Source organism: Petaurus breviceps, unplaced genomic scaffold (assembly GCF_028583685.1).
Source record: "Petaurus breviceps papuanus isolate PSGF00001 unplaced genomic scaffold, PetGlider_PUasm1.0 207, whole genome shotgun sequence".
NCBI classification, from domain to species: domain Eukaryota; kingdom Metazoa; phylum Chordata; class Mammalia; order Diprotodontia; family Petauridae; genus Petaurus; species Petaurus breviceps.
The window spans coordinates 4612823-4635879 of record NW_027185850.1 but is presented as its reverse complement, the minus strand read 5'-3'; the positions used below and the strand labels follow the sequence as shown (position 1 = coordinate 4635879).

Below are 23057 nucleotides of genomic sequence, written 5' to 3'. Positions count from 1 at the left end.
TATCAGGAACAAGAAGACATCATGCAATGAACCAGGGCCATCTTATTCCTCATGGAAGACAGTATAATCTATGAGGTGTTTGGGGAGGTTGCAATGTTAAACCTTTTAAAACAGCACAAAGAGAGACACTTGTCCTTCTGATATGGGCAAGAAATAAATACTCATGGAATTTGCAAAGAAAGAGTCCCGAGCAAGCCAGATCCCCACATGCATTCTTAACTGAATGGACTGAAGTCTGTCATCCTTTACACACACAATGGAATTGGATAATGGGGGTAACTCACATGTATTCCCCCCATTTCATAAATTTCACCAAAGAAATTTAACAGGCAACATAGATGAAAGAATGTACATATGGTGAAAAAAAGTCTTCTCAATGACTTACATGGCAGACCTGTAGAATGGGACCAAATGCAGGGAGAGATACTGATATAGGTACCCCAAAGGTGGGGAGTAGCTGGGCAGTTCAGTGGATAGAAAGCCTATCCTGGAGTCAGGAAGACTAACTTTCCTGAGTTCAAATCTGGCCTCAGACACTTGCTAGCTGGGTGACACTGGGCATGTCACTTAACCACATTTGTCTCAGTTTCTCATCTGTAAAAATGAACTGAAGAAGGAAATAACAAAACCACTCCACTATTTTTGGCCCAAAGAAAGAAAACCCCAAATGGGGGTGCAAAGAGTTGGACACAAATGAAACACTCAACAACAATGACAAAAATCCTGAAGGTTTGATTGACACTGACTCATATAATTCAGATGTGAAGTCCATTCAGTTTCTCTCCACTAACTAACACTAATGGACCACTAACCTGATTTTTAGTGAAATGTTTTGCTGTTGCTGCATATGTTCCTGCTTCCTTGGAATCCGTAGTCATCTTTGAATTGTGGCTTTTTAAAAGAGAAAATTAGATGTTTTTTACAAGCAAAAACAAACCTTTCAAAAACCACATTTGACACCAAACAATATAACTTGACCTATATTGAATCACTTTTAGAAACACTGGCCACTCCTGAGGCAGCTGGAAGCATGGCTTCCAGATCATTTGCAAAGCAAATTCAAATGGTTCCACTTGCAGAAGATACTCTGGGAAGGAGTGTGAGGACCTTTGTGATCAATTAATTGAGTAACTAAAACCTTCTTAATTTGCATTGCAAATAGATGAAGGAATCAATTAAATTTTAGATTCGCATATGTTCTCTCATCCATATATTCTTTGTTTACATATATATGACATTGAAACTATCATTAGGGAAAATTTGTCACTTTGTGACACATCAAGAGAAACTGTCTATATAATTGATGGTTTTCTAAATGAAAATATTATTATGTGAAGAATTACATTGGACTCTGGGGACTCATCATTATCACATCCATGACTTTCCATTCCAATGAAATGAAAGCATTCCAGGACGATCTGAGTGCAGGCTAACGTGATGAGGAAGGGTAAGTAGCATTTTTAAAACAAGGCAGAGAGTGGAGGAACCATTTAAAGTGACAGCTAAAACAGACTTTCTTGTTACCCATTCTAATCCTTTCCGACAGCAGATGAGCAAACTGAGGCTCAGAGAGGAGTTAGTGGGAAAGCCAGGATGCCAACCCAGGGCTCTTGCTTCCACTGATCAAATGGTATTTTCTGGAAATAATCGAAAGCTTCCAAAATATCATTTCTGAATAACTCGAAAGATAACCCCAGGGGACAGAAGTTTTTTGGTTTGCAATTCCTACTTATTTGTTTCAAGTCTCTGCCTTATTTTGCCTGTGGCTGACAAAGGGCTCTCCGTCAGTTCTTGGTGACTTCATTCATGAGTTTAGCTGTATTTTCGAACTTCTCCCTCTGGGTCATTAAATCTAAATTACTCATCACTCAGAGAGAAGCAGATATTTGGTGAATGGGGAGGCACTCAGTCTGAATGTAGCTAAAGAGAAAAAAAAGACAACAAAAAATTTCCTTAGCTTCAGTGCCCACTGGTCCCTTTGGAAAGAAACCCTTTTTCGATTGGTTTCGGACCCTAGATGTCTCTGCAGACCAGTTCCAAAGGAAGGTATGATTTCCTGTTAGCCAAACTTGAGATATGTGTGAACACACAAAGAGAACCCAGAGTCAGGGCCCCAACTTGGGTTGGCAGATGACACTTTCCATTTAGACAGCCACAGGGGATGGAAAACCAAACCTGCAGCGCTCATGCAAGTCCATAAGCATTTACCAAACCCTTGCTAGGGACTGGGCACTGTGCCAAGTGCTAGGGATATGACACTAAAATAATTCCTGCCCTCAAGGTGCCTACACTTGAAAATATAAGCATAGAAAATGTATTTATTAAATACACAAATACCGGGAGTCCCCAAGGTCTTGGTACAGTTTTAAAATGTAATAAAACAGAACTAGGACTTTGGTGTCACCTGATCTATACAAAGTCATTCTAGGGTGGGGTGGGTGCATCAGCAGTGGGGACAGCAACTGTAGAGCTTTGAAGTTGGGGATACTGAGGGAGTGAGGAGGGAGGGCATTCTAGGCAGGGGTGGGGGAGGGGCAGTTTGTGCAAAGGCATTGAGACAGATTTTAAGATAAAAACTAGCTTGTACAGAGAATATTAAGGTTTGTAAAGGTCTTTACAAATATCTCATTTTATCTTCACAACAACCCTGGGAACTGCTTGGTACTACTCTTATCCCCATTTTATAGATGAAGAAATTGAGGTAGACTAAGTGAAGTGACTTAGCCAGGGTCACACAACTAGTCTGAGGATATATTTGAACTCAGGTGTCCCTGACTCCAGGTCCAAGGCTACATCCACTCTACCACCTAGAGGAAAGTGACTTCTCTAATTTCTATTCTAATCAAGACATGGATTCTTAGAGACCCAGGATCTATGACTGGTCAGACTCCAGCATTCCTTCTTCTGATGCAAATACAGATCATGACTTGCTCAAGCTGCCTGAGGCTCAGAGACTTAATCACCTTGCCCAAGTCTACACAGCTTGTGTCAGAGAGGGCACTTGATCCCAGTCCTGGACTCCAGGGTGTTGTCCCAGAGGTTCTTTTTGGCAAGTTTGGGAAGTATGTAAATACAGAGTGTGTTTTAAATAAGCAGGAGGTAGACAGGACTTGGGAGATGATGAGTTTAACCTCTCCTTTGACAGATGAGGAACTCGAGACCCAGGGAGGTAAGGGAACTTGCCCAAGATCCCACAGCTAGTAAGGATCAGAGGCAGGATTTGAACTCAGCCCTGGGATTAGTGACCCCCTCCTCTATAATGGCATGTGTATTTTGTATCTATCCATGGAAAAGTCATTCCCCATTGGACCATGAGCTCCTTGAGAGTACCCCTTAGCACAATGTCTGGCACACAGTGGCTGCTTAAAAAGAACAAGCTGATTAATTGACTGACTCTTCCATTAGGATCTAAGTACCTTGAGGGCAGACCTGGTCTGGATATGGCCCGTAGAAGGCATTTGATAGATGCTTGTGGATTGATCTGACTTGCCTAAAGACTCTACCATTAAATGACTGCCCAAGACTGACCAATTCAATCTCTTTTTATTCTGTTTTCTCTGCTTGGTCACCAGCATATGAGCATAGTAATACTTTTCACTGCAAATGAGAATTTTCATCTGGAGCAGCTAAAAAGTTTACGTTCTCATCATCTTCCTGTGTTTTGGTCTTGGGCTGTTGTGGGAATTATGGAGAAATCACTGTGAACATACAAAGTGTCTGTGATTTCTTTGTGAGAAGGAACTCCCAGGAAGAGAATGTCCTCCCCCAATAGAAGATGGGAAACCAAAAACTGCATCTCTGACTTAGAAGAATGTGTAGGGCTTTGTTTGGGGCACAGAGGTCAAGTGACTTATCCAGGGTCATGAACTAGGAAGTGGTGTGGGTGAGATCTGAACTCAGTTTTTCCCACCTCCAAGATCCACTTTCTATCCACTATGTGGCCTCCATTGTGTCAGTTAAAGCAATATTAATAGGGAAAATTTGAAACCTTGGGATTTTTGTACCTGCTCCAGTTGACCCCAGCTAATACTTTTTGTGGGCGTGTAGGGTCATGCCATCCATCAGAGCAGTGGTTAGAGTTTGGTATACGTATTGAGCCACACTTGCTGTATGGGAGATGCCTGCTTGTTGGCAGTAGAGAGTATGTGAGTGTAGCTACATTACCTTCACCACTGGGGCATCATTCAACAAACACTAAGCTCCTACCATGTGTCTAACCTTAGGCTAGATGTTAAAGATTCAGAGACTAAAAGTAAAACAATTTCTGCCCTCGAGGAGCTTACATTCTATTCGGGGGAACCAATGTACACAAAGAGAAATCAAAATAGAAGCAAAGTAAGTCATTTGGAGCCCAGGCTAGGCCTGGGAGAGATAGTGAGGCTTGAGCTGAGCCTTAAAAAGAGCTAGGGATTCAGGAAGTGGCATGCATTCCAAGCATGGGGACAGCCCATGCAGAAGGAGGGAGAATGGAGATGAATTGTCACAGTCAAGGAACAGTAAATAGGTCAGTTGGCTGGAATGTGGGGGATGTGGAAAAGTGGCTTGGAGGAAGGGATTTATATTAGTTTGATAGGCAATAGGGAGCCATTGAAGATTTCTTTTTAAAGAGGAGGGACATACATGGTCTGACCTGTGCTTTAGGAATATCAATTTGGCCACCGTGTGGGACTTACTGATAAAGAGCCTTGGGACTATGTCGTGGGTGAACTCAACCCAATTCAGCTCAGTAAACATTTATTGAGCACCTACAATGTGCGAGGCACTCTGAAGTCACAGCACCGGTTCTTATGTAATTTGTACCTGACTCCATCACAACCATCTCTAGCCTTCCTATATTAAATCCCAAGACAGGGATCCAATTCATCTCACTTATTCAAAATCATTGGATTTTATGCAGACAGTTTTTCTCTCATGGAGAAAAGATGTTCTGATGAAATGTAAGGTGCTGGAGGACAAAAGTAGTTTCAGTTTTGTCTCTGTGTCCCTAGTGCCTGAAACAGCACCCCTCAATTCACACATAGCAGATACATAATAAGTGTTTGTGTACTTGGCTTCTCTATCGACAAACAAAAAGTGAACTTCGGATTTACATTTGGCATGGAAATATGGGGTTGGACAGGAACTCGTAACGAGGTAATTTGAGAATAGACATCAATTCACTGGCGTGGTTTTTGCACAGCTTAGCCTATTTAAGAACAGCTCCAAAGTTCCTGTTTTCAATGTTTTGACCTGTTGTCACTGGAAGAATACGGATATCCCATTTACACATTTTTTTTTGCTTTTAAGCCTCTCTTCAAAGCCTTCATTTACCATTGTCTTTGTGACCTGTATGAACTGATACATAGAGTAGTCATTAAGCAAAATGGTGAAACAGTAGCCCAATGACAACAGAAACATAAATAGCAGTTACAACAATAATAACATCAACCACAATGATAAAAACAACAAAACCTGAAATTTAACTCTTGTGTAATTGCAATGACTATGGATGGCTCCGAAGAAGACATGAGAAAATGCACCTCCCTCCCTTCTTTGCAAAGACCGGACTATGGGTGCAGAATATTACATACAATGTTGGACCTGCTTACTTTTTCTGCTTAATTTCCTGTTCTTTGTCACAAGAGATAGCTCACTGGGAAAAGAGTGAGACAGATATTTGGAAATGAAGGGGATATAAAAAATATTAAAAAAGAATAAAACTACCACTACACTATGCCCTGAAACTGTATAGCAAACAGAAATATTGGAGAAGCTGATCTTAAGCAACGATCCAGGCTGACTCATGCTCTATCCCACTGCCAACTCCCACCAAGCATTTACCCAGATGAAACTGTTTGGGAATTCAGAACAAGTTTTAGTTTATTTGATGAAAGTTCCCCCATTGCAGCCTCCAGAAAAATCATCCATTGGCCCTTGACAGTGTTTATAAAAATTACAGTAAAGAATGTTAGTGTTCCCCAGGAAAGCACTGTATTTTGGAAGGAGAAATACTTTTTTCAAGGAATGAAACAAACAGTGTTTATTCACTTGATCAGCTTCAAGCTTCATCATGGAAAGCAATATCCCTATCGCATCATGGATGCCCACCCAGTGGGTGCAGGCTTTTGTCTTACAAAGACTCACACAATTTTCCACATAAACACATATTTGGACATGGGAAGCATCAAAGGATCTGTGATTTCCCCAGTGTGGAATGTGAAGTGACTGCACTAGCATCCAACAGGCAGTGAGGGTTAGAGGCCAAATTGAAGTTTATGTTTTTCTGCCTCTAAGTCCATCAAATTACCCACAATACCACACTTCCTCTAGATATATACTCAATTACATACCTAAATACACACATATTTGGGGTTCACATCCGTGATTTTATCGATGTGGGAAACTCTTGGTATAGAAATTTCCTTTTTTTTTCCCCAGGGAAAAAGACTTGATCTCTGAGACACCTTTTACTTCTCATGCATATAAGCCAATATGGATCAACAACTTGTGACTTTAAGTCTTAAAAAGTTATCTGAGACAGACAGTGAGAGATGGAAGGACCAACCCAAGGTCACACAGCTACTGAGTGGCAAAGGAAGGACTGGGACCAAAGTCTTCCCAACACCCAGGCCCCCATGTAACCCATCACACACACATATACATATATATTCATGCACATGTATACACATGCATAAACACACACATCTTTGCACACAGACCCACATACAGCTTGGTCTAAGGGGCTTCCTGTGTTTCGAATAGCTTATTTAAATCTTTTCCAGGAGCAAATTCCAGCCTAGAGGAAGGAACATCCTACATTCTATTAGCATACTCAGCAGATCTATGTTTTCCTTCAGATCCTCTCATTTGCTTAATTGGATTATTCCTGATCCAGCTGATGCTTGGATAATAATTATACACAGTTAAAGTTCCTTAAATTAATTCCCCACTCAAAATCAGATAGAACATATAATGGCTATAAAGAATACAAAAGAAAACTTTTTTTTTAATCCAGAAAGATCAAGAGTGATCAGAATCAAACAGAGAAAGAGAGAGAATGAAGCAGACAAAGAGAGAATGAAACAGAGATAGAGAAAGAGGGAGGGAGAGAGAGAGAAAGAGACACAGAGAGAAAAAGCCAAAGTACGAGAGAGATGCAGAGAGAAAGAGACAGAAAGAGACACTGAGACATGGACAGAGAAAAAAGACTGACAGAAAGAGAATCACACAAAAAAGAAAATTCAGAATGGGTTTGCATACTTGACACAGGAAAGAACAGTTCAAAGTTTATTTCTACGTGTAACCAACCTTCTTGCAGGCTAGGACTGCTTTGGTGCTGTCTTTCTATCCCCACCACCTGGCACAAGCCCCTTAATAAATGTCTGTTGGATTGGATAGGACTTTCCAAACTGCTCTGAAGGGACTTTCTAATGATGTCTTTTAAAAAGACAAAGAAGTCCTACTCCAGTAGGTTGTAAGCTCCGTGAAGGGACTGTTTCATTTTTGGTTTTGTAGTTGCAATGCCTACCAAGTGCTTGACACATCGTAGGCTTGAATTCAGACTCATACAGATGGGTCAAGAATTGGCTGCTGTGGTGTAATACAATGCACATTACATGTGGCTAGAAGTTAGCTCAAGAAACAACATTTTAATGATCAGTTATTAAAGAAAAAAGCAAACATATGCACCCTGTCATTTTAAAGTGCGTAGCTTAAACCTGGATCCACAAAAGAGATAGCCCTAACTCCAAATCTCTAGCAATGCTAGTGTCTCATTGTCAGAGTATTATTTAAAAATATAGATAATTAGAAAAGATGGAGTGTGAAGAATTTAATGGTTTACAAAGCCCTTTACACGAATCATTTCATCAGAGCCTCACAACAACCCTGTGAGATAGGTGCTATTACCCCCATTTGACAGATGAGGAAGCTGAGGCTCAGAGGAAGCAAGCTAGTTAGTGTCTTCAGCAGATTTTTCACCCACTTCTCCCCACCAAAGGCAAAGGGCTAAGACCTGAAGGTATGGGATTCAATGCTTGTGTAGCATTCTTAGGGGGAAAAAAAAAACATGCTAACTCAATCCATCAGACTCCAGCATCTTGAGCAGGCATATGCCCATTTTACAGAAGCACCAACTCTACCCTTTCCAAAAGTCATGTCAATGATTCTTATTTGGATGCTGGGTAAATGCAGTTACCAAGACAACCATTAAACAGTGTGAGATTAAGATTCAGTGCGGAGATATTGAACATGATGGCAAAGAACTCCAATATTTAATGCACTTTGTGAAATGTATGATTTGTCTGTGTTTCGTCTTCAAGCCCAGCCATATAAGAGTGAAAGGGAAAAATATAAAGGCCCTTGTGTTCTTGGTTTCTGCAAGGTTAAAGAGAGAAACAGGCAGACGGATAGATCCACTAACAGACACAAGGAGAGAGAAAGGGGGAGAGGGAGACCAATGTCTTCAAAAACTTCTTTTAAAAATTACTTAAAGGGAAACCATTCTCCTGCATCCCTGCCCAGCTCTTGCAGAGCAAGGACTGTTCTCACTTTTGGCTCTGGATCTCCAGTATCCAGCATAGTGCCAGTCATACAATAGGCTTTGCATAAATGCTTATTTCATGAATTCATTAAGCACCTACTACAAAACTGCTGATTTCATTCATTCATCAATTACCCAACAAGCATTTATTAAGTACCTACTATGTTCATGTCACATAACAGGAGCTTAATAAATATTTGTTTCATTCATTTATGAAACAAGCATTTATTAAGCACCTACTGTATGCCACGGACTATGTGAAGTTCTGGAGATATAAAGACCAAACTGAAAATACTCCTGTGCCCAAGGAGTTTCTATTCTGTCATGAGAAAATATTTACACAGCTAATCACCTATAACAGATATATAGGGCAAGTCAAAAGTAACATGGGAGAATAACATTCAAAAGGACTCTCGTGTAGGAAATAGTGTTAAACCAAGCCTCGAATTGGACTGAAGCAGACAGAGGCAGGCTATTCCACTGGGCAGCCCACATTCTTCTCGACAGCGAGCAAGATACATTGGCCACATGAAAAATCACATTGTAGGCTACAAACTGAAGAGACACAAGGCAATACTAGACGGTTGCAGATAGATTTCCTTTTTTTTTATATTTCAATTTTTTTTTTTTTTTGGCACTCATGGGGGTTATTGGTCTTTTGAGGCCATTTAGCCTGATGTCGCTTGGATACATAAACAGAGGCATGCGGCAGATGCCGGAATTCACAGCAAGGTTTAAGACTACTCGTTGTCAAAGCATGCGAGCCGCTCCAATGTTCTCTCACGCTCCCGGCTGCACGATCTCGTTGGCTAACGAGACGGGCTGCCCTTTCTGTCCATCGTGAGAGCAGCTGGAGACGGCATTTGCTACCTGGCAGAACTTGCGCAGGAGGATTTTTCTTAACAGCAGGTAAACCCAGGGGTCCAAGATCTGGTTCAGCGAAGCCAGGCGCACGGCGGTCAGAAAGAAGTCGCATTCCCTGGGCCTCTGGGTCAGCGGTTTCGGTACCTTGCAGTGCTCCACCGAGGTCTGGTTGAAGATCATCTTCAACATCATGATCTAAGAAAGGGAGACAAAGGAGCAGCTTAATGAGTGTTCGCTCCCCGTATGCCCTGACTCACCTTCACGCTACTGGGACAGTCACGGGAATCAGGGCAAACCTGTCAGAGAGCCAGGGCCATCCACTGGGAGGGAAAGAGGGAGACAAAAACATTGTTTCCTCTCCCAACTCTGTGTCTTCGAAGACTGCCCCAACTTCACCTCCACTTACCAGAATCCTTTGTTTCTTTCAAAGGGTATCAAGTATTTCTAATTTGTCCTGCATAGAGCTTGCTTTGTATATTCTTGTTTGTATGTTCCCCCGGTCGGTCCCCCCCCCCCATTAGATTAGAAGCTTTTGAGGGCAAGGACTGTCTTTTGCCGCTTTTTGTATACCCGCCTTCAGCACAGTGCCTGGAACATAGTAGGTGTTTTATAAATGTTTAAATTAATTTAAATTATATTACATATTATAATTGTATATTAGTATATTATAATTTAAATTATTAAATTAGTTATATTTTAATAATAAAATATTAAATTATCGTCAATAATTATAATAATAAAATATCATTAAATATCATTATATTATACAATATAATTATAATTAAATTATTACATTACACATTATAATTAAATTAATTTAATAGAAATGATTAATTGATTGAAGTAACACCTCCTACACAAAGCCTTCCTTGATCACTCCATCTGCAAATGTGTCCCTTCCAAAAAAATTACCTGCTTTCTATTTTGTATCTCCCTTTGTACGGATGGGGTCAAAATCACCCCATGCATCTTAGCCCTGATAATTTGACACTCCCTCTCCCTCCCCCTCCCCCACAGGTACAGCATTGTCTCTTCTAATGGAATGGAATCTCCAGGCAGGGATTGTTTTTTTTTTTTTCTTTTAAATTTGCTCATCATATTGCAAATAGTAGGCACTTAATAAATGTTTGTTAGATTGGAATTGATATTCAAATCTGCCATGAAAGGAATTTATGAATCTGAGAAGTCTTCTTCAAGAGCATCCTTTTCTAATTAGCATCATTTGAAGTTGAAATTATGTAAAATACAGTCATTAGTTCTAGCCCAATAAAAATATGCAGAATTCAGACTTAGTTATAGTTCCTTGAGGGAAAAAAGACTATTCCATTTCTTTGTGAATCATAGATTTAGAAATGGAAAGGATCTCAGAGGCCACTCAGTCTAATCCCTCATTTTACATATGAAAAAATGGAGCCCCAACAAGGTTAAGTGGCACATGGTCAAATTGTCAAAAATGGATGGAAAATATTTCCCCAAATTTCTACTACTTGGCATTAACTAAATCTAAAACCTAGTTCTCAGGCTTCTTAGAGTGTAGGGTTTAAGAAGGCTGAAAAGAGCCCATCTCATAATTAACTGGAGTCACCTGTCATCTTAGTTCAAGAAAATACTCCAGTCAATGCAACATTAATCCCAGGAGAGCTGTGCCTTAGGGTAACCAAAAGATGGTGACCTTCCACAGCTCCCACGGTTTTACTAGGACAGTGAGGCAGCATATTGGAGCTACCCTAAGGGAGGCAAGCCTGGGGGAGGAAGTCCAGAGGAGGAGGGCTGACTCACTTCAAAGCTGAGGCTCTGGTTCAGAGACAATGTCCTAGCTTCTAATGGGCTGACTCCCATTTTCCCTACAGCAGTGGATTGTCTTTGAAGTTTGTTGGCTCTGGAAGTGAGAATTTCTGTGCTTAAGGGCAAGAGGGGAGTTGGGTGGTAGATAAGGATCAGGTGCATGAACAGAGATCTCATCTCTGCTTCCAAGTCCTGAAGATCAGGGTTCAAGTTCCACCTATGTTACATATTGCCTATGTGACCTCAGGCAAATGATGTGACCTCTCAGTGTACCAAGGCAGGTGGAGGAATGGAAGTTATAGAAGAAGGACTTTCCTCACCAGATGTTCCTTGAACTAATGAAATCATGGGTCTAATCAATAAAGGGGAGAGAGACAAAGGAGTCATTTGAATAGACTGCAGGGGCTCTCTGATTTTTCTCTGCTCATGCTCAGTCTTGTTCTTTTCTGTGAGGAATCAGGTCAGACTTCAGAAGCGCTGAGGCTTCAGCAGGTCTGTGTGATGACTTCCACACAGTTCATGGAGCCACTTTTGAGAAGCACAGAAGCAGAGGATGTTGTCCTGGGTGGGGCACATGACCACTCTTCCAGCCTTCACTTACTCCATTAAGGCAGGAAGCAGGTTAATTAAGATAACAAGATTTCTTTCAGATTTATAAATGAATCCCTGCCCTCAAGGAGCTTGCAATGGAGAATAGAGATTGGGTATGGAATAAGTTAAATCCTAGGTAAATGATAATACAATAAATGCTCTGGGAGCCTCTGGGGGACTGCTTGGGCTAGTGGATAGCTTCAGTCAGCTAGTATTTATTAAACACTTGCAATTTTTGATAAGGGGAAGGCAGGGCAATCTGAGTTCACGGCTTGTTTCTAACACATACTAGCTGAATTATCTTGGTCAAATCACCTAAACTACAGCAAGAACAAGCAAGAGGGTGAGCTCTATAAGTGGAAGGGTTTTCCGTACCTCACCCTGATGCAGTTACAGGTCCAGAACCACTCTTCCCTCCCAAAATGTGTGTGATAGGATTATAAACTGCTATGAGATCCAATGAGGGAGAAATCATTTACAGCTGGAGAAATCAAAAGAGAGTAAGAGAAGAAATGGTATTTGAGCTGGATCTTGATGGTATCATCCAGAAAAGAGAGGAGAATGTCCCGAGAAGCCTAGGGACCAGTGTGAGCCAAGGCTCCAGAACATGTTCAAGGGACAAGGTCAATGCACTTGGGCTAAGACTCCGTGATAGAGAATTGTATGATAAAAAGATGGAGGGAGGTCTTAAAAGTCAGTCTAATGAGCTTGGTATTTATTCACTAAGGAATAGAGTCATTGAAATATTTCAGGAGGGGAATATCATGATCATACCTATACCATTAAGATCAATGTTAAGTACATTAATTCCAAGTGGTCCAGCCATTCTAAAAAGAAATTTAGAACTATACCCAAAGAGTCATTAAATTGATACCCTTTGACCCAGAAATACTGCTACTAGTAAGGCTATGCCCCAAAGAGATTAAAGATGGAAGAAAAGGACTTATGTAGGAGATATATATATATTTTTGGGCAATTGGGGTTAAGTGACTTGCAAAAGGTCACAGGGCTAGTTTTTGTGTTGTGTCCTGACTCCAGGGCCAGTGTGCTCTATTCACTGAGCCAACTAGCCGCCCCCAAAACATTTATTTTTTTCCTTTCTTCTTCTTTTTTTTAGAGGATATATTTATAGCAGTTCTTTTTGTGGAGTCAAAGAGCTGGAAATTGACAGGGTGTCCATCCAGTGGCTGGACAAGTTGTGATATGTGAATGTGATGAAAAGCTGTTGTGCTATAAGAAATGATGAAGGGACTGGTTTCAGAACAATCTGGGAAGACCCAAACCAATACAAGAGTGAAGTGAGCAGAATCAGGAGTACAGTTTATATAACAACAAAAGACAACTTTGAGAGGCTTGGGAACTCTAATCAACACAATAACGGACCATAGTTCCAGAGAATAGACAGATGATGGACTCAAAGCTGTTGGAGATGGTTTATTTGGGGGGGGGGGTGCGAGGAGGGACATGGTTGAGGGTAGAATTTCTTTTGCTTGACCCTGCTTATTTATAGAAGTTTTGTTTAGTTTGCTTTCTCATTGGAGGTGAGGGTAGGATATGAAAGGGAGAAAAGGCAGATTATCCCAATAATTAAATAAATAAAATAGCAATGGTGTTGTTTTTAAAGACTAATGTACTAGAATGTGGGGGCAGCTAAATGGTTCGGTGGGTGGAATGCTGGGCCTGGAGTAGGAAGACATATGTTCAAATTCAGTCACAGACACTTACTATCTGTGTGACCCTGGAAAAGTTACTTTAACCCTGTTTGCCTCAGTTTTCTCATCTACAAAATGAGCTGAAGAAGGAAATGCCAAATCATCAGAGTATTTTGCCAAGAAAACCCCAAACGGGGTCACAAAGAGTAGGATACCAAATGCCTAAACAACTCCATAGGAATGTGGTGTGCATAATTAGATGGAAGGAAGGTTGGGATGCTCATGTGACAGTGCAGCTGAAGACTAACAAAGGCCTGGGCCAAGATGGAGGCAGCAGGAATAGTGAGCAAGCTAAGAGATAAAGACAGAGGCTGGATCTAGAGGATTTGGAGACTGATGTGGAATGTGTGACAAAGCAGAGGGGAGAAAACTCAGGAGGACCAGTTGCAAGACCTTGGATGGAGTATCAGATGCTCAGTGTTTGTTGAGCTGAGCTGAGAATGGGGATGACACGCATGAGCCAGTAAAAGGGCGCATAGTATGTCAGGAGTATAAAGGAGGAAAGCCAGTCTTCAGAGAAACCCAGCTCTAGAAAGGCCGCGAGTTCAAGCGTACTCTGTGACGGCCTCGTCACTACATGGGCATCTGGGCTTGGCTTGAAGAGGGGAGATTCCCCACCCTCTAGGCATCAGGCCACAGGGATATCCCCTTTCAGAAAGAGGCTGAGGGTCCTTCCGGCCCTGAGCTTCCGGTATTCCACCCATGCTCCTCCTCGCACGCCTAATCCCTACATTAAAGCATCAAACACCTGCAGATGGCTCTCGGAGCCCGGTGCACACCATGCACTTGAAGCTCTTTGAAGCAGACTTCCCGTGCCAGGGACCGGAGACCCCTTAGAGCACCCTAGTGTTCCTTTGAACTTCAACTTGTCAATTTCCTTTTGGTTTGTTTTAATCTTATTTTTTTTCCTGTATAAACTCGATAAACTAACATTTCCGTATATGGAGAAGAGAGAAAGAGGATTACGCATGAAATTCTGGCCCTCTTGATGCACACAGATTGGGTTTCTAAAACATGTGAGGTGTTTCATACAACTGGACCAAGCCTGGACAATTCATCTGTGTCCCCTTGTGTCCTTCAGTGTATTTTTCAATGTTCCATCGATGTTCTTTTCATTCTTTTTTTCAACATCCTTGTCGTTGCCACCCCAATTCCCCCAAAATTAGAATCCCTACCTTGTATGAAGTAGAGTCAAGCACAGCATAACGATGTCCTGTTTGAAATGTGAGGGCAGAGTATGGCAGCACCAGCCCCCTCCAGATCCCTTCACACACTACATTGCAGGGGCTATTGCAGCTGCCATGTCATGATTTTAATTCATGGTGAATTTGCAATTCACCAAAACACCATGATCTTTTTCAGACAAACATCTATCTAACCTGCTTGACCCATTTTGAACTTATCAAGTCAATTTCTTAAACTTCAGCATAAGACTTTACGTTGGAATACCGAATCAGGACAATCTGAGCTCCAATCCAGCCTCAGATATTTGCAAGTTGTACGATCCTCTGGGCAAGTCACTTTACCTCCACCTACCTCAGTTTCTTCATCTGTAAAATGGGGGTAATAATAACACTTAACTCCCAGGATTGTTGTGAGGATTCAATGAGATAACTGGGGACCAGGTTCTCATTCAGATATCTATGGTACTAAGAGGTCCCGACCTGCTCAGGTCCCTCCTAACCTGGAAATTCAGTCCTTCTCTGTGATAAGAAGGAAACGAGATGGCAGAGTGAGGACTTCAGTGTTAATTGTATTTACCATTAACAGGACCTCTGTGGGTCTCAGGCTCAGAACTGCCCTTCCCCAATAACACTTTTAAAAGTTATTTAAATATTTTAGAGATTTTCCTTTCATCACTGGGCACCCAAAAGGTGGGGTCCCTTTATTTAAAGTCGTTCTCATCTGTCTTGATGTTTTTACAGACCCTGACTACCACTTTCTTTGTGAACTTGGCCAAGTGGGTATCTGAGCCTCCCTTTCTTTCTCTGTGAAAGGAGAAGTTTGTGTACACTGATTTCCAAGGCTCATTTCACCTATAAAAAAATTAGAGCTGTTTCTAGTCCGTTGAATTTCTGGGTTTCTTGCTATTAGGATTCTAAAAATCTGAGTCAATTCTGAATTCCTTAAAATCTCACCACCATGAAATTTTAGCCTTAATTTATAAAATAGCCTCAGAGCGGCCCTGATTTTTACCATGTTCTTATAATTAAGCAAATGCAGGGATAGGGAAGGGGCTGAATGTGTGATTTTATTAGCACAGAGAACTCCCTGGGGAGGACATTCCCTCTAACTGGCCAGGTTAGCACCTGCTTGGCCATTCCCAGTTCTGGTTGCCTGGGGCACTGAGAGACAGTGACTTGGCCAGAGCCACGTGGCCAGGTCACATGAGAAGCTCCTTTTCCTGACTTCCAGAACTCAACTTTCTAACACACTGACTCTAAACATATGTAATTAATTAATAAGCGATCAAATGAAGCAACTAGGGGTCTAGCAGATGAAGCATTTGCCTTGAAGACAGGAAGACCTGAATTTGAATCCTTCCTCTGACATTAGCTGTGTGACTCTGAGCAAGGCACCTAACCTCTCTTGTCCTCAGTTTTCTCATCTTTAAAATGGAGAAAATAATAGCACCTACCTCAAAAGGTTGTTGTGAGGATAATATACATAAAATGCTTTCTAAACATTAAAGTGCCACATGAATATTAGCTCTTATCTTTGAGGAAGTTATGAAAATGGGAATGATTCTTTTCCCCCTTTGCATACACTTTTCTTTTTTAAATAGTCAAGAAATCATTGTTTTTGTTTTGCTTTGGGGTGTTTTGGTTTTTTCCAGTGTAGGTTTCCTGCACACTTCATTGTTCAGTAAATCAATGCAACATTTCCAGGCACTCATCACTGGCAACAAAGCCATGGGGAATCTTCCAGCCAAGGATGTCAGGCAACGTTTGACATGTGCAAAGACACGTAATACAAATACGGTCTGGCATTTGTTATTTTTACCCCCAGAAATCGTGAGCCATGGATATAAGCAAAAGGAATGAATATCATTGCAATGGTGACTAATGCCTTCACTGAGGATGATTTCTAGTCCTAGAGAAGAGACAGAATCAAAAAGCAGGGTAGGGCAACCAAGGCTTTGGTCCAAGGCTCTGAATTTAGAGGAAGTCGATGGCATTTGGAGGCCTATAGTGTTGTTGAGACAACTGAGTTTAGCATAGAATTGCCTGAATTAATTTGCACCAATGGGAAGCTTTCAGATGTCTAGAGAGAACTCCCCCAAACATGGGCAGCCTTGGGTCAATATCTTGGAAGATGCCCCACTCAAATGAGAGTTTCCTTTGCACTGATTACCCTGCATTGGTTTGTTGTATTTGACTTGAGAGAGAAAAAGGTCTTAGTTATGACTGGGATAAAAGATTATAAATGTTGAAAACAAATTTAACATAATAAGTTCCTCTTGTTGGGTGAATGGCTAACCAAGTTATGGTATATCAAGGAATATAATATTGCTGTATCACAAGAAACAATGATTGACAAACTCAGAGAAGAATGAGAAGACTTGTATGATCTGATGCACAGTAAAGTAAGCAATGCCAAGGAAAAAGAACTACACCGATGTAAAGGAAAGAAGGAAAAAAAAGTGGAATACTCTGTAACTATAGTAACCAGGGTCAACCCTAGAAAACAGCTGAGAAAACACATCTCCCTCCCTTCTTTGCTGAAGGGGAGATTATGGGTACAGAATATTACATACACGATTAGATTTGCTTGATATTTTAGTTTTGTTGAACCACTTTTTGTTTCTTTCTCTTTTTATTCTTTGTAACAACAGATGGTTCATAAGGGAGAGAGGAAAAGAGATATGTTTGGAAAATAAGGTAATGTTAAAAACAATGTAAAATATAAATATTTTAAAAGAAAAATACAACTTGGCTTCAACGTGTTGATTTCTCTGTACTTATGGGATTAAACAATGATAAAAATGTTTAATAGTCATCTCTCTGAATATAATTTAGATTGTTTAGATTTTGATAGGAAAAAAAGCAGCCTATTTTTTAATTTCTTGAACTGCTTAGCTGGTCCACAATTCTGATTTGTCTCCATGTCTAGAGGAGATTTTGCAAATAAAATACAGACTGACAAACAGTTACATGTAAATCCAACAAAGGCATGGTAGTATCTCTCCATTACAGTCTGAGCTATTATTTTTTTCACTGTATAATCCTACACACACAAACATACACACACATACACACACATCAGTTGTATTCTCAGCTGCCTCTCTTTGAGGAACTAGCCAAGGAAAGGGAAGAACAAATTCAATCTAGACATCAATTCAGCAGTTCTGCCAAGATGTGCCAGGTTCCATAGGCCCAACCCAGACACAATACCCATACTTTTTTGGAGAGATGATCTGATGAAGTAGAAAGAACAATGGACTTGAATCCAGGAAGATCTGGATTCAAGTCTTGCCTTTTAACTGTGTGGCTGTAGACCTTTAGGTGTCTAAGCCTCAATTTTTGTCAAAAAAAATGAAAAATACCATCAGTACTGACTGAACTGAATTATTGTCAAAGGACCAAAGGGGCCATACAAAGAAAATGCTCTGCAAACAGCTGGCCAGATCAAAGAAAGAGGGCCTCTAAACTGGCTGTGTAACCTTGGGCAAGTTACTTAATCCCAATTGCTTAAAAAAAAAAGAAGGCCTCTAGGTGACAGCCTGGCCCAGCTACATGCCTGTCAGAAACTCTAGGCCTTGCTGGACTGCACCTTCTCTGGGGTCTCCTAGAGACAAAGGTGGTTTTCTCTTCCACCAAGAAGTCTCCCCCACCTCCATCCCAACCCACCAGCTATGCACAGGAAAACAGGAAGAATGTACATGTTTTAATATTTTTGTTCTATTATATAACAACAGGATTTACAGTTCCATATTCAAAAGCTATGATTCTTGGTTCAAGTATGCGTGAAGTCACATGATACAAGAGTCCACTGAAGATGATAAATGATTAGAGTTATTTAATGGAAATTAATTTGGGAGGGAAGGAAGAAAAGTAGCTGGAAGCCCTTGGCTCCATTCTGCTGTCTTTTATGAATTTCCAAGTTATTAATAAAATAAGTGTTTATGGGAACTCTTTCCACAGGCCAAACATTATGTGGGTTGTTTTATCTTTCATAACTCTGTTGTTGGGTTAGTCTGAATAACCTGTTTAGGTGGAAGTTACCCCTGAGGTACATAAACATCCCATTGAGATGGAATGAGACTTGAGCTAGGACATCTTCAAAGAAATCTTAATTACATGATTTGGAGCTTCCTGTGGGATGGGGTTTACTGCAGAACTGAACAAGCAGTCATTACCTTGTTGGCTACCATAAGTATAACACAGCTTTTGCATTTGAGGTTCATCTCAGAGTCATAGGTTTGATTTTTTTTTAGATTGCTGCTACCTCCTCCCACAGGGCAGATAGCAGAAATATAATCACCTCCTTTCATTCAATAATAGACCTAAAACTGGGAGGGTCCTTAGAGTCATTTGGGCCAACCCCCTCCTCTTAGAGATGAGGAAACTGAAGCCCCAAGTTAAGTGACCAACCTGCCTGGGAAAACCTAAGTTCTAAGTGGCAAGGCTGTGACTTGAAGTGAGCTCCTTCACACCAAAATAAATGTTCTTTCATATTAATTTCAATTTACAGTGTCCTCATCTCCCCCATTTTGGTGATGGATGCATGGTTTTCCCTTGCTCTCATTATGTGACTGACCCATCTTTTTCTCTGGACATGTATTTCCCTGATGACATCACTTACATCATCACCTTCTCCTAAACCATTCCCCCTTTGGGATGAGATGCCACATGGTCACACCTCTCCAGTGACCTTTGGGTGACCCTTCAATTCTTTGGAAACTATAACATCCTATGACTCATGGCCGTACAACCTCACTGGAAAGACACTAGTGTTAGGGTATGTACACACACACACAGAAACAAAGAAAAGATATTGGTGTTAAGAAAGTTCAGTATCAGGAAAAGAGATGAGAAAATGCACTCCTCTCTCTTTGCAGACGGGTAGAGACTAGGTGTGAAATTTTACGTATACTGTCTGGCTCTTTTGACGTTTTAGGTAGCTTGGATAAGGCTTTTTTGTCTCTTTTTCAATCTTTGTTACGAGGGGTGGATTAGTGAGGAGGAATACATTCAGAAATCAAGGTAATTCAATAAAACCAAAATGCTGTACATCAAAAATTAAGGTTGAAAGAAAGATTCCCAATAGATAAGTGGTCAAAAGAAATGAACAAGCTGTCCTCAAAAAAGAATTGTAAATGACTAATAGCTGTATGGGAGAATGCTCTAAACCACTAATAATAAAAGAAATACAATTCAGAACAGCCCCGAGGTTTCATCTCACAGCCTGCAAATTGGCAAAGACAACAAAAGATGAGGATAATCCATGCTGGAGAGGTGATGGGAAGGGAGTCACGAAGATGCACTCCTGATGAATCATCACAATCGCAGTGGAAAGCAAAAGGGAATTGGGCAGATGAAGTGGCTGGAATATTCATCTTCTCTACCTCAGAATCTGCACTGCTTGGCTGAAACCCTACGGAGGTTATTGATAAGAAGAAACCCCCATAACACGGAAATATTTCTAGACCATTTTTGATAACAAAGAATTGAGAGTCTCTGCTCGATGCCAATCAATGGGAAAATGGCTAAACAGATCATGGCACATCAATGCGATGGAATAGAAACAACGAATCTGGGAATACAGAGAAGATTGGAAAGACATTCTGATGCAGAGCCAAGAAAACAACACACACGGTGCAGATGGGAAGAACGACAGGACATAGGAGAAGCCACCCTAAGCCCACTGCTTTGCCAAGGCGGGGGGTGAGGGGGCTCATACACCGAATGTTTCAAACTTTCTTGATCTACTGGTTTGTTTTGCTGATTCCTTTTTCTCTTCTTCCTTTAATAGTAACCAGGAAGTTCAGGAGATGGGAAGGTTTTGGGAGAAAGAGAATATGTCGCTCCAGCCAAACTAACGACTGCCCAGCTGGGAGGGGATTGCTCAGCAAAGGGAAGATGCTTTGCCCAAAGTCACCCAGTTAAGAAGTGGCAGAGCCAATTGCAGGGTGCTTTCCACTACCTGTGATACCTTGAACTGGAAGAAATGTAAAGGAAAAACTTTCACAGTAAATCTGTATGTTTCATATGTTGCTGTCATTTGGTCAGTCATGTCTGACTCTTCATGACCCCATTTGGAGTTTTCTTGGCAAAGACACTGGAGTGGTTTGCCATTTTCTTCTCCAGCTCATTTTTCAGATGAGGAAACTGAGGCAGACAGGGTGAAGTGACTTGCCCAAAGTCATAATGCTATTAAGTATCTGAGGCTGCATTTGAACTCAGGTCTTCTGGACTCCAAACCCAGAGCCATCTAGCTGACACTCACGTTGTATTGTAACTCTTTTTTTCAGCATTCATTCCAAGCACACTTGTCACACTGTCTCCTACGGGAGACCTCATCCCTCATCCTTTCCGTTCTACACGCTTCATATTTGTTTATCTGTGTTCAGTTGTCTCCCCTAGCTGCCCTCTAGGCTCCCTGAGGGCAGGAGTTGTTTCTTTTTGTCTTGGTCTCAGAGCTCAGCCCAGCAGTCACAGCAAGGAAGGTTTTTTCAATGCTTGTGGAATTGAATTAAATTTTCTCTTTTCACTGAATCTCATTTCAGGGGTGGGCGTGACCCATATTCTCCTGCTTTCCTATAGGACCGTGGATTTCAATTCAGTTCCAAAAGAATGACGCTTAGTTAATGGAGACGGAAAGGCTGAAGGTGAGATTCTAGCTGGGACCTGGAGAAAGCCAGGTAAGCAGGAGGTGGAGAAAGAGTCTTCCAGGCAGGGAGGATTAAAGACTCATTCTGCTGGAGGCGGAGCATGTCCTTCCGCCTCTAAATCCATGGTCCTGTAGGAAAGCAGGAGAACCTGGCTCACGCCCACCCCCTAACCAAGTGCCAACCTCTAGCTCGTCCGGGCATCCTAGGCTTTGTCACCGGCTTGACATTGGTGCCCAGCAGAGAAGGGGCCACCTCCTTTGAGAATGCCCTTCTGGACTCAGCGCAGCCGCAGCTAATGGACAAACCTTCCCGCAATCATCCCCACATGTGGACATTAACTCGGCGGGATCCGCCCAAACTAAGCTTGAGCCCACAGAAATCCTGGTGGGATCGGAAAGAATGTCCCCCAGGTCTCGAGAGAGATGTGCATGCACATGTTCTCACCATGTCTTGGTAGTAAATATCCCTCTCTAAAAGCTTTCGGGGTTAAGCGGATCTGGGCAAGAGTTGGTGGAGGCCAATGGGATGTGTGCCTTCTGGGGGCGGGGCTTCAGTCAACGGAAGAGAAAAGCACCCCCATGATATCTCAGGGTCCACTTTCAACCATGACAGGTGATGATGCAGCTACAGGCCTCTCCTGAGCCTTGCAATCCAAGGGGCACAAATGTTTGTTGCAGGATAGATACAAATCTATATATAGACAGTGTATACATATATTTATATGCATGTGTATACACGCTAATGTAGTATATATACACTTTGGTACTACAAAAGTCTTGCAACAGAACCTGTCTCTGTATTAAAAACACTGTGCCTAAATTTAAACCCAGTGGCACCCAGTGAATAGGGATCTGGTCTCAGACTCAGGAATACCGGGGTTGAAATCCTACCTCTGAGACACACTGGCTGTGTGCGCCTGGATGAACCTGGATGAATCTGCCAGTGTCTTGGGCAGCGATCTGGGATGCTGAGCTCCGAAGGGTTTCAGATCCACATCAAGGAGAGAGTCCCCTCACTGGGAGCTCCCTGCACTGAGGTGAGCTCAGGTCCAGTGGGGGAAAAAAAATCAACTAAATGAACTCAGCCTGCCTGGCCAGCTCAAGAAGAGGAGGGATTAGGTAGTAATGGGATCGTTTTTTTTGTTTTTATTTTAAACTTAAATACAAAGTGAAAAAAAGGGAAAAAGACACACATTGCCTCGCACACAGTGGACCATAAGAGAGGATTCAGTATAAAACAATAAATATCCATTTTAAGAAAGCCTCTATAATAAATACTAGACATTGTTTTCAAAGCTGTACAGCTTTTCTTTGCTTCCTTGTTGGTTTTCTTTTGTGCATTTTTTTTTTCCCTCTCCCCCCCACCCTGAAGAAGGCTACAATTAAGTTCAGATAGATAGATAGATAGATGATAGATAGACATGGATATAGAAATCGATGTATAGATTAATATAAATATGCACATAGACACCCATGCACACAAATGTAAGACTGTACTATTTTAATTTCCTCTTACCATCTGTTTCTCTGAAGCTGGATCGCATCTTCCTTCACAAGTCCAAGTCTTCCCATGTTTTTCCTAAATTAACCAGCTCATCATTTCCTACACCACAGCAATATTCTAATCCAATCACATCCTATCTGAGAGATTGTCTATGAAAGATTTCCCCCTCAATTTTCTGCATTCCTTTTATTCTTGGCTACAGGGGTTTTATTTATATAAGAAAATTTTAATTTAAAATAATCAAAGT

At 41.4% G+C, this 23057-nt stretch overlaps 1 protein-coding gene across 2 annotated transcripts in view; it reads right to left on the bottom strand.

Annotated features, from left to right (window-relative positions):
• Positions 1–23057, bottom strand: part of LOC138164863 (prostaglandin E2 receptor EP3 subtype-like) — an 87529-nt gene that overhangs the window by 36895 nt on the left and 27577 nt on the right. Inside the window, exon 2 of one of the 2 annotated variants that reach the window (XM_069092784.1) lies at positions 9392–9580. In XM_069092784.1, coding sequence (XP_068948885.1) covers positions 9392–9580 — 189 coding nt within the window. Of the gene's footprint in view, positions 1–4212; positions 9581–23057 lie in introns of those variants that run through there. The other variant, XM_069092785.1, reaches the window with a different exon arrangement.